Raw genomic sequence first — 18761 nt, 5'->3', positions numbered from 1 at the left:
ATGCGAAGTAAATAATAATTTTAGGGGTCTTGAAATGAAGATACACCATAAAGAGCTTAGGTATACCTATCTCGCAGGAATCAAATAATGATCCAGTCAAAACCGAAAAACTTAGCAGTGGTGCATGAGACCAAAGGTGACTGCGTTTCTTACGTTGCTTCTTCTCAGCACTGGCCTCTTTACTGCTTCGAAACAGTGCCAGGGCTAAAGTTTTACAGGGACGTGTAAAAACGCTTTTTACGAGTTTTTATTTGACTTCTTTTAGTTAGTGTGGGACAAATCTTGCAACTGAATTTAAGACCGACGAACCGACGAAGTCCGACGAGAGGGCGAGGACACGATCATCCTAAAATCCGGCAACCTACTCTACTACCGGGAGGGCGAACAACTGTCCCAAGGTGGTGTCGGGTTTCTCGTCCACAAGTCCCTCATTAACAACATCATCACCATCGGAAGTGTGTCGAGCAGGGTTGCTTACCTGATACTCAGAGTATCCAAAAGATACTTGCTGAAGGTAATTCAGGTATACGCACCGACCTCTACACACCCAGATGAGGAAGTAGAGGCTATGTATGAGGACATAAGTAGGGCCATACATACTACTAAAACCTACTTCAATGTTGTTATGGGGGACTTCAACGCGAAGCTGGGCATGCGAAGTGATGATGAGCTGAGAGTGGGGCAATTTGGATGTGGGCAACGGAACCCCAGGGGGCAGAGGCTGGCCGAATTTCTGGAGAAGGAAGACCTCTTTGCGATGAACTCCTTCTTCCAGAAGCCGCCTCATAGGAAGTGGACATGGATGAGTCCCGATGGTTCTACGAAAAATGAGATTGACTTCATCATGACCACAAAGCGACGAATATTTAGTGATGTCTCCGTGATCAACAGGGTTAAAACCGGTAGTGATCACCGAATGGTCAGAGGCATACTAAATATTAACGTCAAGCTAGAAAGGTCCCGTCTGATGAAGTCTACGCTCCGACCCTACAATTCCCATATCCACTGCCCCGAGAGCTTTCAGCTCGAGTTGACAAATCGCTTTGCATGCCTGGAAAACTGCGAGTCAGTGGATGAGATCAATAACGGGTTCGTAGAAACTGTCCAGGCGGCTGGGCTTAAATTCTTTAGACCTCGTCGTAAAGACAAGCCGCAAAAGCTCACCGACCACACCCTCAACCTCATGGCAGAACGACGTGCAATGACGCTGCAGTCCTCCGTTGACGCTACGGCATATAGGCAGCTCAATAGACAGATAAGGAAGTCCTTGCGACATGATATTCGCAACTTTAATACTAACAGTATTAAAGAGGCGATAGAGCGGAACCAAGGCTCCAAAGTGTTCGCAAGAGACAACTCTATTGGGCAAAGCCAGCTGACGAAGCTAACGACGGCGGACGGTAGTGTAACGTCAACAACAGCCGAGGTTCTGGGTGAGATCGAGAGGTTTTATGTCCATAAAACCTCTCGATCTCACCCAGAACCTCGGCTGTTCTGACAGCTATATACCTCGGTCACCAAACCCGTTGATAGCTCAACTTCAGATCCAAGAGCTAAGCTAACTCGACACTATACCGAAGATATCCCGGACATCAGCCTATACGAGATTAGGATGGCTCTCAAACAGCTAAAGAACAACAAGGCACCGGGTGATGACGGAATAACATCGGAGCTTCTGAATGCGGGTGGAACACCGATACTGAAAGTCCTTCAGAGACTCTTTAACTCCGTCCTACTCCAGGGAACTACGCCAGAGGCATGGAACAGAAGCGTGGTGGTGCTCTTCTTCAAGAAAGGTGATAAGACCTTGCTGAAGAATTACAGACCCATCTCGCTTCTGAGTCATGTCTACAAACTGTTTTCGAGAGTCATCAGGAACCGTCTCGCGCGTAGGTTCGATGACTTCCAGCCTCCCGAACAAGCCGGATTCCGAAAAGGTTATAGTACCATAGACCACATCCATACGCTGCGGCAGGTTATACAGAAGACTGAGGAGTATAACTTGCCACTATGCTTGGCGTTCGTGGACTATGAGAAGGCCTTCGATTCGATTGAGACTTGGGCAGTGTTACAATCTCTCCAGCGGTGCCGTATTGACTATCGGTATATCGAGGTGCTGAAGTGCTTGTACAAAAACGCCACCATGTCGGTCCGAGTACAGGAGCGGAGCACGAGGGCGATTCCACTGCAGCGAGGCGTTAGGCAGGGAGATGTTATATCTCCGAAACTGTTCACCGCTGCATTGGAAGACGCTTTCAAACTCCTGGAATGGAAAGGATTCGGCATAAACATTAATGGCGAGTACATCACTCACCTTCGGTTTGCCGACGATATTGTGGTCATGGCAGAATCGTTGGAAGATCTTGGCACAATGCTCAAAGACCTTAATCGAGTTTCCCAACAGGTAGGCCTGAGGATGAACATGGACAAAACGAAGCTTATGTCGAATGTCCATGTTACGCCCTACCCAGTTTCAGTTGGGAGCTCAATTCTCGAGATTGTCGACAAGTATGTCTACCTCGGACAAACGATTCAGCTAGGTAGGTCCAATTTCGAGAAGGAGGTCAATCGTCGAATCCAACTCGGCTGGGCAGCGTTCGGGAAACTACGCAACATCTTTTCGTCCAAATTACCTCAATGCCTGAAGACTAGAGTGTATAACCAATGTGTGTTACCAGTGATAACTTATGGCTCGGAAACGTGGCCTCTCACTATAGGCCTTATACAGAAGCTCAAAGTTGCACAGCGTGCTATGGAGAGGGCTATGCTTGGTGTTTCTTTGCGAGATCGAATCAGAAATGAGGAGATCCGTAAACGAACCAAAGTCGCTGACATAGCCCGACGTATTAGCAAGCTGAAGTGGCAATGGGCAGGGCACATAGTACGCAGAACTGACGGCCGATGGGGCAGAAAGGTTCTGGAATGGAGGCCGCGTACCGGAAAACGCAGCGTGGGACGTCCACCTACAAGGTGGACCGACGACATCGTAAAGGTAGCAGGGAAGCGCTGGACGCAGGCCGCTACCAATCGATCAACATGGAAAGCATTGGGGGAGGCCTATGTTCAGCAGTGGACGTCCTGTGGCTGAAATGATGATGATGATGATGATGAATTTAAGACCAGTTCTCCTCAACAAATTGAGCTGAAATTTGGTATAATTATTAAAACCCTATTTGCAGAAAATAAATTACTTTTATGGCTATTATCAAAAACTTTGGGGAACTCTAACCTAAACCAGACAGCAGACAGGAGCGGTAGAGCTGCGCACGCGCACTGACGTGACAAAGACGAAGCTTCCCGGTGAAAGTGGTGGCGTGGCCGATGCAAATCGCAAATTATCCTTGCTTCTCTCCTGACTTTGCAGACGCAAGTGTGGGGATCAAAGCGTTTTAATGGAAAACGTACATCGGTTTTATTCTTACACCACGTTTTACTGCTGTTAAGAGTTGACAGTTTCAATGTATGTTAACAAAGAACAATATTTTTTGAGATTCTTATATCATAGAGGGGTCCGATTATGGCCAAAATTAAAAGAAATCGAGATACTCAACGTGGACTCTTAAATTGCTAAACTGTTCACCAAAAGAAGGATGAAAATCCGAAAAAGTTAAGAGAATTTTAGGCAGATAGTAGAGAAAAAAAACAGGATTTGGTTAAGTGAACCCAGTTAACAAAGTTAAAACAGCTAATATCCCTAAAATCCGCTGCCAGTTCCATCTTGGCACATGGATATAGAGTAAAAAACATATAGTTACATCGTGAAGACTGGGACAGTGTGAAGACGGATCGTGAGGTTGCTGCGCATCATGGCGTGCGGTCAAACTCGGCCGGCGTGCCACGGGATTCACGGGATTCGAATCAGATGTTGACATGAAGCTGTTAGATACGATGGTTGGGAACTGAAGGGTATAATGCAAATAGAAACTAGTATTTTTAAACTAAAACAGTTGACATTGATACTTAATTAGCTAGTGGCTAGTAGCTTGAGTAAACCTATTGTGATTACAATAAATACTGAGATTAGTTCAATTTCTGTTTGTGTAAATTTTTATCTTACCAACTACTCGTATGTAGGTACATTTTCTTTTGAAATGCAAGTCAGCAAGTACGGACATATTAACTGATATAGTGTACATTTTTGGAACAGGCACGTGCAAATAATTATCTGGAAGACTATCTCCAATAGTCATTATTCATGTGCTGTGAAGTTGTATTGGTAACACCTATTCAAAGTCTCACTAAAGCATAGATAACCCAATTAGTATCTAATTCACTGCCGCTAACTGCTGTAAGTTTGCTAACACACATAATTTAATGTTAGGTCTTGTATTACAGAAGCTCCAAGCCACATACGACGAATTACGACCTCATTCACGTCCCTCCAAGTACTTGACAATACTTGACATTGTCTGGAGTACTCAGGACGAATCCATAAAAAAGCGACAACACAATTGCTGTGCTGTAAAAAATGGAAACAAAGTGTTTGCAGCTCGGTTAGCGCTTAAAGTGGTAATAGCATGTTTCGTTTGAGCAGAAATCAATTGTGCTTATTGATTGACAATGACAAACAGTAGGTATCTCCGCGCTACTTCGTCTCGTTTGTCTGACACCAAAAGCATGATAATGTAATAGATAGATCCATACAAAGTTCCATTGTTGGCGTTTCGTTCATACGTTTCAGCCAAATGACGTCCACTGCTGGATAAAGACCTCCCCCAAGGATTTCCATAAAGTTTAGGTATTTGAAAGAAAGCAAAAACAACACTGTAACAAAACAAAAAATCAAAACTATCGTTAATTTGGGGGTGTTTCTAATTTCACGTCCTCTTATATTTTTTGTTCCTAAATGAAGCCATTGCACTTCTCTCAAATCCAATAAATATTTTCACTAAAATTCGTCAAAATTGGTCCAGCTGTTAGAGCATGGCAAAACAAACAAAGAGACAGAGGAAATTCCTCTCCCATTTACATGAAAATTGAAAACACAAAGGGCTACCTCATTATTATTTGATATCAAACGCCAGTTGTGAATGTAACTCGCGGTAACCTACATAGAGTTTACGCAGATTTCTCCGATGAAACAAGACAGCCTAGTCCATGGGATCCCAACATTACAATCAATTTATGGTCACAACACAATCCCACGGCTATTTTACAAATTTACAACAGTCATTAGGTACATTGTTAAATATCAAACGAGCGCATTGTAGACGTTCGCCGTTTAATGCAGTTGGAATGAACAAAACTGCAATAACCCAAGTAACATAATCGGTTCTAACAAAGAAAGACAAGATAGTTAAGCCTAACGACAGCTTTAAACACTAGCTCTTAACTGTACAATGCGAAAATACGGATTCGCTGTCTCTGTCCCACTAGTTACTTTACTTCGAGTTGGAGCGAGAGGGATAGTGGTATAAGAATTTATTACATAGTAGGAAGTCCTGTCTAGTTTCATTTGCGGATGTGCCTGGGCTATGGCGGGCACGTCCTGCGGGCGAGGCTAGTCTAGAATCGTTACGATGTCCGCCATATTGGTTGGCGGCCTCTCTTTGCCAGTTATGGAGAAAGAGTTATGGTTTATGGAAGAGATATGATAAATTAAGGCATAGTGTTTAATGAAAGGTTTTATTACTGTCTATTTCACTAGCTCACTTCGTAAAATAAATAATTAATAGGTAAATCAGCTATACTACATCTCCAAGGAGGATCTCCAACCGAGAACAACAAGTTTTTGTACTAACTTCGCTTGAACGATTTTTGTTGTAAGTCGCCGCCATATTGCTTGCTAGTATATCATAGAGCGCGAATCAATTACTAGCTATTTAGTGATCTCCATTAGTTAATTTGTCATTGTGACCATATTTATAAAAGAGGAAATATAATTGGAATAAAGTTCATGTTACGTAAAAAGCGTTCAATAGGCATCACAATTCACACTCACAACTCCCTCCTTATCCAGTAATTCGATAACAACATTAGAGTTAAACTTTGTAACGTACCATCACTCAATCTCCAACTTTAAATCTTCACAGACAAAGTTCATAATAGTTACGCGATTCTAGCATAATAAAAGGATCAATTACACACTACTCGCCCGTTGAGCGATGGGGTGTATTTATGTCAACTCGATAGTGAAATGCATTACATCGAGATACGAGTACTCGATACGGAATCGATTTGACTTAGAGCAGTTAATAACGCTTTGTTAGTGCCAATCGAGTGGAGTGTGGTTTTCAGTTTCGTTTTGACAGAACAGAGGGACATGTGAAGTACGAGACTCATCGATTCGATGTCATACAGTTGATGTTAAATTAACGGATTTTAGCTACAATAAAGTTTGTAATAAGTTTGTAAGTAGATAGGTGTGAAAACTGGCACTAATCCGATTCTAGCGCTTACAATCTTTTGAGTATCGAAATATTTTTCTAAAATCTCTCCTAAAATTAATTTATCGAATTTGAATGTTATTATGGGTGACGCTAACTACAAAAACAAATGACTACGAAACTCTATGACATAGAGCAAACAAACCAATATCCTTGAACGCTTCAAACATCGGGCCTTGTCTGATATTCTATCACACTGGGCTCCAAAGTAGATGTTCTATCTCCGGACCGGACCTTCATAATCGTGCGAACATATTCGCGCCCTCCATTCGGTGCATCCGTCACATAATGACAGCCCTACGATCTAAGGACGATAGGGCTGCCACTTCTATAACATTTATATTTTGAAACAGTAGTTTCTGAGTTTAGATTAAATAAGAGTTAAATTATGTGACTTCTAGCTGGATAGCCCATTTATCGTGCAAGGCTTTAGGCTATACATATAACATCACCCTATAGCCAATATGGGGCGAAACAATACTGAAAAATGTTGAAAAAACTCGCGGGCACAGCTAGTAGTATCAATAAAATTAAATCAGCTTCCAAACGGAGCACAAAATCAGCAAATTCAGAATTATGACCAGCCTACTCCATAAAAATAATTTACACCACACTATTTTACACTTTTATGTCCTTTTCTAATTGCAACATGCTGTACAGCGGTCGTAAGACGTTACAATTACCCTGATGACTTTCAAGAAATCAACGGCCAGTAAATAACAATCTGTGCAAGCAACTACATCATAGATTTTAATCAAACGAGACTTTTAAATGATCTCGTAGACTAGAAACCACCTCAGTTTATGCGACTTTGTTGAAGGCATAGACCACTGTATGCGTCATGTGAGTTATAAATTGCTGTATTTGATTGAAAAAGAGACTGAGTCACCATCGGTGACTGAGTTTCTTCCGCCACTTCTTCTCAGGACCAACCAGCGTTGCCAGACGTCCCGATTTTGGCGAGACGTCCCGATTTTTTAATCAAATTTAAATGTCCCGCGCGGGACAGGCTCGATCCCGCTTTTCGGAGAGAGACACTCACTTCACCAGACTATTGTTTGAAACGCCATATTATTCTAAAGAATAAAACTTTTTAATTTTTTTTTCTTTTTTTTATTCTAAAGACGAATTTAACGATAGAGTAAATCTGATTTAAAACATTATTTTTTTGTTAAAATACATTTTTTATGGCTACTTTTGCTATCTATTGTCACGTAAACGTAATTTTAAGTCAAATAAAAAGATAAATATTTGAAAACCTTTGATTATATACGTTTTTTTACTATGTCCCGCTTCTGACGGAAGAATCCCGCTATTTTCACTCAAAAAGTACCAAAGTCCCGACTTGGCGAAAAAAAAAACTGGCAACGCTGGCACCAGCCCATATGTTGTTCCGAAGGGTGGCAGGGCAAGCTATATTTGGTACGAGTATAAGGGCCCTGGAAAGGACCGAATAAAGTATGTATTTGATTTGATTGCATTATACTCCTGCCTTGTTGAAACGAAATGTGTCAGTGTCACCCGCAAATAATCGTGAGTCTGAAGATAAGCATTATTTTATTAATTACACACGACTAACGACATACTATTGACGATATGAACATGGTTGGGTTTTATAGATCCTGGCTGCCCAGAAATTGTGGCGGTGTGTAGAACGAGTGGTGTGGTGGCGTACCTAAATTAAAACAAAAATTCCAGCGAATACCGTTGTAATTTGTAAATGTTGTGTAATATAAAATTTTCAGCACTCTATAATACACCCAAAGATACCACGGTGTTTTTATTTTCATTTCTCTAGTAAGGCATCTACTGAACCACTGGTCTATGTTTAAACCAGGCTGATAATATGTTAAGGGCTTGTTTTGCTGTATCCTGATAAGGCATGTCAAATAACTTTTGATTAGAAATAGTAACGCTGTTAACCCTATAACATCGAACGATTGCGTGTTTGATCTAGCGGGCAATGGATATTCGAGGACTTAGGGTTGTCGCATATAAGTAATTAAGTGAGTAAAGTATTTTACACAAAAGTGTCATTATCATCATCAGGTCATTTCGTCGTTCAGTCTCTACTATGGGATACTGCTCTCTCTAATTTATCGGTGGCAAAAAATGAAGGATTTCGCCTACACTTCCTACGCAGCAGCTAACCAATTGTGGAGACTGGAGGCCTGATGGGTGTGTAATGTATGATATAACTACATATCATATAATACTTAGAGGATATAACATCAAATTATATAAAATCATTTAATATAATAATTATTTACTATAATAAACGAATAATATAATTTTAAAACGAATAATTTTAAGACAAATAACTATTAACTGATATAAGGGTCAATTTCCCAAACACATTTTTTGAGCGGCGTAGCTGAAAATCATATGTTTTTTATGACATAGAACTTTGATTTTTTTTTACACGAAAATATACAGAGGTTCCATTTTGAGGACAACATTATTAATGAGTATTTCTTTTACAAATTCGACAAAAAATAATTGAACTAAGCGTTTCTAATTTTGGTGCAGTGTCCACATCCTTAATTTCTTACAATATGTATTTTTTTAGCTGAAGATCAAAACAGAACTTAGGGAAAAAGTATATTTTTGGATTATACAATCTATCTATTATCTAAGATTACCAAATTAAGCAAGTTTCCCAAATAACTGTGATTAAGTCACGTCCTTAAGTTTTGTCCGCGAAAAATTTATGATTTTGGTGTCAATAATGAAATAGCTCGTCAGTTTCTTTAAAGATCAAACAGGATTTAAACACTCCCATCATTCGTTAGGTTTAGTACCGCCCCCGCGAGCAGTGACGGCAGACGGGTGCAAGACCTCTGCTTCTTCCCGCCAAAAACGTAAATGTGTTGTTTTTTTTTAAACGGACAACAATTCTGCAATTTTGGTGTCTTTTTGTATAAGATTTCTAAGCTATTCTTTTTAGTTGAATTCCTCGTATAATGTAAAGGAACTGTTTTCATACCATGTGTTAAAATGTTATTGTTATATTTAAAACAGATTTCATATAATTTAGCTTTTTCAACGAGAATCTAATTTTGGTGAGTCAATTTTGGTGTTTTTGGTGGTGCACCAAAGCATTTTTAACCGACTTAACTCCGTCAATTGTGAACCGATTTTCAAAATTCTTTTTTTGTTCTATAGGGTACACTTATGTGGTGGTCCCATTGTCACCAAGTCAGGATCTGATGATGGGATCTTAGGGAAATCGAGAGTAAACCTCAAATTTTGTAGGAATGCAATACGTTTTCTAAAGTTATTCAAGTAGTCATCATCTAATGTTGATGAGGTGATGATGGAAGGTAAAACTCCTTAACGCTTAGGAGTTGGAGGATAATTCTTTAAATATTTTAGGTAGGTATGTATACATACAGTTGTATTATTTCAGGTATTTAAGATGAGCTGATGATGAAAGGTCAAACAACATAAGTTAGGAGTTAGATGATACTCAATACTCATTTGTTGATACATACATTGACATATGATACATTGATACTTTTTAGTTGCCGATATTTAAAGTAGGGAGCCTGTATTTTGCTAGGAAGATTATTTACACTTGGATTGTGATTAAGACTATAATTTTCCATTACAAAATGGAAAATTATAGTCTTAATCACATTAAACATTGGTACTGTCCCTCTTCAGTGACAATAACAAGGACTAATCAACTAAAAAGCATGAAAAAAAAATAATTTTAACAAAAAAATTAAAACCGACGCCAACAATCACTTAAAAGTAGAAAATAAGTACGTCGTTATTTATTTATTAGGACAATATACCATGATTAATATTTTTGGAGTCGGTGCTGGTAAATTTAAAACCATTTCTTGAGCTTGGCACTAAGATATGACCGACTGACAGCATATTTTCTAATTTTGGTGCTTTAATATAAATTTTGGTGTTCTCTTAATTTTGGTGTAAGGAAAATCTAAAAAACTACTGGACAAAATTTAATGTCTTAATCATTTTAGAAACAGTATAAGTTTCCAATAAATTTGATCTATAATTAAAGAATAAAAATACACAAATAACAATTTCCACCAAAATTAGGCAAAAATATGCACTTGTTGAAATTCACCCATAAAATGGTTTGATATAATGAATATTTTCTATAAAACTTACAATGTATAAAATTTAAAACAAATAACATTCAAATCATATAAAAATAAAGTGTCGAATAATCAAATGAGATAAAATTCTTTTCCTATAAAACTTAAATCATATAACAATAATAATTTTATATAAAGTTCAATTGTTATAATAAGCATTGCATGCAGCAAGCAAGCAAACAAGCAAGCTAGCAAAAGAGCAAGCAAGCAAGCGAGCAAGCAAGCTAGCATGCAGGCAAGCAAGCAGGCAAGCAAGCAAGCAAGCTAGCAAGCAGGCAAGCAAGCAAGCAAGCAGGCAAGCAAGCAAGCAAGCAGGCAAGCAAGCAAGCAGGCATGCAGCATGCAAATTTGACTAAAAACTTGAGACTTCTGTCACGGCTCCGGCACTGCGGGGCTCTGGCGGTCCCTCGCGTGCTAATCGTCGCAGATGGCTTTCGCTCGACGCGGCGCCTCGCTTCCAGCCACCTGCTCCTCAGCCCGCGGGCCGCCTCGCCCCTCCGTGCCTACGCGCTTCTAAATTACACTCTAGGGGTAGGGCAGACAAGACTACGTGGAGTCGGTTTTACGGCGATTCGTTTTTGTCACTAAAGTCATTTATAAGTCAAGCTAAAGAAGAACATACTAAAAGTTATATCTATCAGAAATTATGTCAATTAAAGAGTATACCAAATAGTCGTTATAACAAATAACATTTATTTTATGTAATGGTTATATGAAATATTATTTATATTAAACAAAATTACATCAAATGAGTCTTAGATTAAGTAAGGTTTATATCAAATGTCTTTATGCGTTTTGATTGGTATCTGAAATGACATTATTAGAAATGATTTATTATATGAAGTAAACATTATATGTTAAAAAATTATATCAAGTGTTATTATAACATACGTTTATTATACAATATGAACGTTATTGAAATGAATTTATATCATATAAACTTATATAAACTGTCACGCACCCAGGCCTGATATCAACTCTTACGACATCCATGGGATGAATGGGATAATTATTCCTATTCTGCTCCGCCAAAACTACATAGCTTGAACAGCAAATTCACCGCATTTCATGCATCATCTTTCCTGTAAACTTAGTGCTACACATATTCCACATAATGTAAACTGTAATACATTAGAATGTCTATAAATAAAGCATAAATAATAATAAAACAAATTAGTGCTAGCTCCAGGCAATCTAGAAATGGCGCAAACGCACTTCAAGGCAAATAGACCACCCGCGATATAGGTCAATGACTGTGAGATGCTGGCAGCTGATAGTTCTCGATTTGATAGCAGAAGACTCGGGTTCAAGACCCGAGATGGGAGAGTTTTTAATTTATTACGCAATCCGCAAAATAAATTGTGCAAACTTAAATTCATATTATGAGATAACACTTAAGATAAATAATTTTGTGCAAAACACATGCGTAATCAAAAAAGTTATTTTTTTACTAAACATATTTTTGTTTCACGTTAAGAGGAAAAGGTAGGTACACAAGGTGACTTTGGCTATTTTTATAAGCTTTCCAGAAAAGCTATATTTATTTCTCATTAAGATACGAACGTCTACAATGACCTACGATATTCAACCTCTACCTTAGATAGGTTGACTAATGTCTGATTATTTCTTGTATAGTATTTTAAAGTTCTTTTCTAAGTAAGGTATACCTTACTTACCTACTTAGAAAAGAACTTTAAAATACTTTCTTAAAACTTAATTTTTCACAGCCCTACCCAATCCAGTCGGTCACGGCCCAAACGAGCGCTGTCAGGGTTGACACCCGCGATTTGTCCGACGACCGCCCGACGTCCGGTGGCGGCAATTGACGCATTTGTCAGACATCATTCGAGGGACAAGTGTAAGGTCCCTTCTAACGGAGGCGTTAACCCGTGGATGGAAGCGAGTTTGATGTATTTACTCAATCAAGCTGGGTATACAAGATTGTCATGTTTTATTTGTGCCATAAATTCAGAAGAAAGAGCAGAAAATCGACTTGGTCCTTAAATCCAGAAGAAACAACAGAAAATCGACTCTTCGATTGCTAGTGCCTTTCAGAATCTGCGATTGCTGAGGCAATTTTGATTAATGAAACAAAAGTAATTCATTATGTAGACAATAATCATCACAGCAATGCAGTTCGTTTTATTTAATTACCTCTAGATAATTCCATGACATTTTAAGACTAGAAGAAACCGATAGAGGTGAAGTGATTGTTTTAAAATTTGTCTTACAAGGTGTCAGACTATCTATCTTTCACCATGAAACCATGCTAATAACGATGCATGATTACATGTTTATCACTAGATATACTAAGTTGATACATACTTAAATGAACGAGGTAGAGCCGATATTATGTTTAATCGTTTCTCGGAATATACCCCCGGAGATACAGAAAAGTCAAGGTTTCTCCAAAATTTTCATCTCAATTTATACATCCACGAATACAGAACAATTTCACAAAATACTCATCGAATTATCCAAGAGCGAAGCCCTTCAACCTTTACATTTTAATTAATTGCCAAATTCAATTACGTCTTACAGAACGAAATTAATTTACAAGTACAGTGGCACTTGTAAGATAATTTCTTGGCTCAGAACTTTCTAGGTTATTTATTAATGAAAAAATATGGACGATTTGAATACGACTTAAATCAAAATGTGCTTACGAGTATTATGCTCTTGTAGCATACCCCTTGGGGTTTTCCTTCATGGTCTACGCGTTAGTGTTGAACTCTTTCTACCTTAAGATCGCTATTTTAATTTGATCTTTTCGTCCAAGAGTTCCTGAATTGTTGTTAAACCCATCAGAAAACTTGTTATAACAAATCCTGAAGAGAAATTCAAACAGAAAAGGGGGACTTTTCCTTTTCTCACATTAAAACCAAGTAGGTAACTCATTCCATCTCCCATACATTGGAATCTATTCAATTACATGAATTAGAGCATTTAGAGACAAAACAGATACAGAACAGTTAATAACTCTACCTACGAGTACAACATAGTCACGAAATAACCTTACCTACTTCTTTAAAAATACTTGAGGATCGAATACGAAAGAATAGCTATAAAAGAGAGGACCTATTCTCCTCCAACACAAAGCAGCATCGAACCTTTCTACAAAACGGGCAAGATAAATTAAAGTGCTTATACAGAGAAATCTAGATAACTGGGACGGACAAATGACTGACTTTTTTTTCTAATCGTATAAAGTGACCTATTAGTTTCGAGAAGTTTTGTACCGACGACACAAAAACTGTCTGGCGATCAAAAGGACAAAGAAAAAATTTGTCAAGTTCCGAAACCCGCTATGTGAGGGTCCCGTATTTTACTTTATTTAATTTCTTTAAATAAAGTACCTTGACCTTGACCAGGCAGATATGTACCATCCTAGACTGCATCTCACTTAACACCAGGTGCGATTGCGGTCAAATACCTACCTTGAGTAGCATAAAAAAAAACCAACCCATTTGTAGTTTTTCCTTCTTTTATTATTTTTATTTACATCTTAAAAACGGTTTAATGGTACTGAAAAATGGTACATTTTTCTAATGCTACGAATCCTAACAGCTACATATTTTGACACTAAATATTTTGTACCTATGTAAAACATAGGAAATATTTCTGCATTAACAATGTCTTTGTGTTGGATATTTCAATATCATTTATTCAAGGAACCCTAAAGTCTTTATAAAATATCTTGATATCCGAAAAAAGCGTCTACACGCTCCAGTAAACAAGTGCCTAGAAATAATCTTACCATTCAGAAGTTCTAGACTGGTTGCCGTCACCAAGTAGGTATATTGCGATACTGACCTGTAACAAAAAGTTCCATTATTACAACCTTTTTCTACTGAAGTACTGAAATAAATTGCACAGACTCGAAGGATATTTGCGAAACTTTTCTTTGTTAAATATTATTGCTTTTAATCTGGTTATTATAGTATTACAAATAACTGAAGAAGAGGCGGGGCCTAGCAGCCCGTACTGGTGACGTCAGCGGTGGCGTGATCGTGGCGCGCCGGAGCAGGTTGCTGCCTGTTGCTACGGACGGAGCTCACTTTTCCTTCGGCGCTCGAGAGTGGTGGACGTGTCTTAGGTTGTTAGGAGATCGTAATTTTGTAATTTTAAAATAACGTTTGGAATATAAGTTTTTGTTAGATTTCTTGTTTTCTTTTCTTTTTTTAAAAAAATAGTTTCCCATCTGATTTATAAGATCAGAAGTGGGATAGGCCACGTAGCCTTCCGCTAACGGTGTAAAATTTAACTTTTGTGTGTGCCGCTGAATCATTTTAAACGCTAAAATTTTTAAATTGTGGTGGTGGGTGGATTGTGTGAAATCTTGGAATTTGTTATTTGCGTAAGTGTTAATAATTTAGAACGCGTTCATAATGCCTAAACATATATCCAAGAAAAGAGATCGTAGTTCCAGTCGTGAAAGTAGTTCTTATAACCGTCGTCATAGATCTAGTAAACGGCGTCGCGATAGTTCATACGGACGTCGTGATAGCCCTCGTAACCAATCGTTAGATGTTATTCTCGGAAGACTAAATGCTATTGAGAATAGGCTATCCGTTCCATCGACAATTACGGCAACGACATGTCCACCACGCGAGTGCCAGACGCCACCGCTGCAGCCCATTTCGTCAAGCCAGGCGACGAACTCCACTGCAGTCGAGGTCACGGCGGAGCCAACGCGGGCCAGCGGTCGCGAGTCGAGAAATGAAGGGGACGCAACGGATAGGATTGTTGGCGCGCTATCATCCTTGTTACAAGTAAGATCGAACCATTATTACATTTCAAGTTTTGATCCTAATATCAACGATTTCGATGCTTGGTGTGCAGAGGTGGATCGTGGCCGCGAGGCAAATCGTTGGGACGATCGGGAGTGCCTATCGCGCATAGGTGGTTGCCTTAAAGGCGATGCACGCGCATGGTTAAATGACTGGGTCACGTCCGATCGAACCTGGACTAATTTCAAATTGGAATTTCGGTCACTCTGTCCACGAAGTATCGATGTCGCTAACATTTTATTTGAGACAATGTGTACAAATTCAAAAGGCTTTTCCACTTATGCTGAGTATGCCCGTAAATCATTGTTGCGATTAAATGTTGTTACTGGGTTGTCGGACGATTTAAAATCTGCTATCGTCATAAGAGGCATAAGTGATCCTCAAGTGAAAGCTGCTGCTACAAACGCTAAATTACAACCCAATCAATTGGTCGAGTTTTTATCCGCGTACACTAAACCTAAAACAGATTTTCGAAATACCCACAATCCTACCCGTTCGTCAAATAACGATAACCGTTTTAGCTCGAGACGCGGGACTAATAAATCCGATCTTAAATGTTTTTACTGCGATGGTGTCGGTCACAAGAAAGACTTTTGTCCTAAGAGACAAAAGCCTAATTCAAATAGCACAGTCACAAATGCCTCAAACACAAATAAATCGGCATTGACTTGTACGTTCTGTAAAAAGACAGGGCACTTGGTAGATCACTGTTTTGCGAAGCAACGGTCCGAAACTAATAAGAAAAACGTAAATGAGGTCAATTTTTGCACAAAAATCACGAATGCTTCTCAAACTAACATTATGACTGCCGTTATAGAGAAGGTGCCAGTCGATGTCTTAATCGATAGTGGTTCTGATATTTCACTGATTTCCAGTGCGGTACTTAAACATATCGATTGTAGTATTATACCAACCTATCGAGTCATGCGCGGGATCGGAAGTCAGGAAATAGAATCCACAGGTTACATTACGAAAGTAATCGAATTTCCTGAGATATCTTTAGAAGTCGATTTATTTGTTGTTTCCCCGGACTGCATAAGTGCTCCTATTTTGCTAGGCACAGATATCTTAAATCGTCAGGGTGTAGCTTATATACGTACAAGTGACGTTCAGCGACTAGTAAGGATTGATAATCCCTCTCATGTGCGCCAAATAAGTAGCTTGGATAGTAGTGCGGTGAAAACATCATTAGTAGGCGAGGACAAGAACCGGTTACTTACACTTATCGATCGATATAACAATTCTTTTGTCACGGGAACCGCGACCTCTACTGTTAATACCGGCTGCATGGAAATTAAGCTGAATAGTAACTCGCCAGTGCACTATCGACCTTATAAGCTTTCGGCGGATGAAAAGTTGCGAGTCCGTGAAATAACTAAAGACCTTTTAAGTAAAGGCATTATTCGTGAGTCACAATCAGAGTACGCAAGTCCTATCATACTCGTGAAAAAGAAAGACGGGTCTGATAGGATGTGCGTTGATTATCGAGCCCTCAATGCGATTACGGTCAAAGATAGGTTTCCGTTACCTCTCATAGACGATCACATAGACAAGCTTGGCAGTAGTAAGTACTTTACCAGTCTAGACATGGCCACAGGCTTCCACCAAATTCCTATGAGAGCTGATGATGATTCCATTAGTAAAACCGCTTTCGTCACGCCGGAAGGCCATTTTGAGTATCTGAAAATGCCTTACGGTTTGACGAACGCTCCCGTAGTGTATCAGAGGATAATATCAAAGACGTTAAAACCGTTAATAGACACCGGAAAAGTCCTTAATTACATTGATGATGTGTTAATTATGTCTGACACAGTAGATGAGGGTCTCGAAACTCTACATCAGGTCCTTGAGACACTTACAAAAGCAGGGTTTTCGATCAATTTGAAAAAGTGTTCTTTTCTAGAGACCGAAGTAGAATACTTAGGTAGGCTCATAAGTCAGGGTCAGGTACGGCCGAGCCCTAGGAAAGTAGAGGCCTTGGTTAAGTCACCAAAACCGACGAGCGTGAAGCAAGTGCGGCAATTTTTGGGTCTCGCGGGATATTTCCGACGATATATAGCCAACTATGCCGTCAAAACTGCTCCTATTGCAAAATTAACGAAAAAGGGTCACCCATTCATCTGGGGTGACGAGCAAGATGCTGCTCGTGAATACATAGTTGGTTGTTTAACGGAGGAACCGGTGTTAGCAATATTTGATCCAAAGTTGCCCACTGAGTTGCACACAGACGCGAGCGCGATCGGTTTTGGAGCTGTTCTATTACAAGAACATGAGGGTAAACGCAAACGGGTAGTTGGTTACTTCAGTAGGGCCACACATGGCGCAGAGTCTCGATATCATAGTTACGAACTCGAGACTCTCGCGATAGTGAAGGCCTTACAACATTTTCGGCACTATCTTATCGGTATTAACTTTAAGATAGTGACGGACTGTAATTCGCTTAAGTTGACCGAACGTAAAAAAGATCTCTTACCCCGAGTTGCCCGATGGTGGGTCTACTTACAAGACTTTCGGTACACCATCGAGTACAGGAAAGGCGCCCTTATGCAACACGCCGATTTTTTGAGTCGTAACCCGGCTAATGTCTCACACATACGTAGGCCTAACAATTGGGCTCAAATTGCCCAGTCTGCCGATTCTGAAACCCATGAGTTGATGGAGAAGTTGAGAGATGGTCAGATAGATTCCTCCCGCTATGAAATTAAAAACCACCTCTTGTACTATAAATACAGTCCCACTGGCGAGCAATCGCGTTCGTTATGTTTTATACCGAAGGGGCATCGTCTGAGCCTCTTACGTGTATTTCACGATGACCATCAACATATTGGCATTGATAAAACAACCGAATTAATTCTGCGTCATTTTTGGTTCCCCGGTCTGAGGCAATTTGTGAAAAAGTATGTAAACCATTGTGTGGTCTGCCTTTCCCATAAAAAGATTCCCCGTGGACCTCACATGCCCATTGAATCATGGACTAAGCCCGACGTTCCTTTTTCTACCATCCACATGGATGTCCTTGGTCCGCTTCCGGAGTCTGACGGCTTCAAATACATTCTCATAATAATAGACGCCTTTTCAAAGTTCTGTCTTCTGTATTCCATGCGTAGGCAAGACACAGACGAACTTAAGCGTGTTTTTACGAATGCGTTGTCTTTATTTGGTACTCCGACATTGATCGTATCTGATCAAGGTAGAATGTTCGAGGGTTCAGGTTTTCAAACTTGGGTTTTAAATATGGGATGCTCCACACACTTAATCACACCCGGCATGCATTGTGAGAATGGTCAGGTCGAGCGTTATTGCCGAACCGTATTAAACATGCTGCGAGTCGAAGTAAACGTTAAAGGCGTAAGTTGGTCGGAAGCTTTATGGAAAATCCAACTGACGTTAAATATTACCAAGCAAGCTACGACTCAGATGGCACCCCTCAACCTTCTAATCGGGACTGAAGGTAC

The 18761-nt window shown here is 39.6% G+C and overlaps 1 protein-coding gene across 1 annotated transcript; it reads left to right on the top strand.

Annotated features, from left to right (window-relative positions):
- The first annotated feature begins 625 nt into the window (after positions 1-625).
- Positions 626-15239, top strand: LOC135074846 (craniofacial development protein 2-like). The gene is made up of 2 exons (XM_063969228.1): positions 626-892; positions 15081-15239. Exons 1-2 carry the CDS (start codon positions 626-628, stop codon positions 15237-15239), a joined length of 426 nt encoding a protein of 141 aa, XP_063825298.1.
- The last annotated feature ends 3522 nt before the right edge of the window (positions 15240-18761 follow it).

This window comes from Ostrinia nubilalis, chromosome 9 (assembly GCF_963855985.1).
Source record: "Ostrinia nubilalis chromosome 9, ilOstNubi1.1, whole genome shotgun sequence".
Classification (NCBI taxonomy): domain Eukaryota; kingdom Metazoa; phylum Arthropoda; class Insecta; order Lepidoptera; family Crambidae; genus Ostrinia; species Ostrinia nubilalis.
This window is presented reverse-complemented; position numbering and strand designations above follow the sequence as displayed.

What these genes read in the sequence shown, in the direction of transcription:
- LOC135074846 (XM_063969228.1), top strand. Translation starts at nt 626, where the DNA reads ATGGGGGACTTCAACGCGAAGCTGGGCATGCGAAGTGATGATGAGCTG. An exon ending in ATGTCTCCGTGATCAACAGG is followed by an intron (nt 893 to 15,080) that starts GTTAAAACCGGT and finishes TATTGAGAATAG; the next exon opens with GCTATCCGTTCCATCGACAA.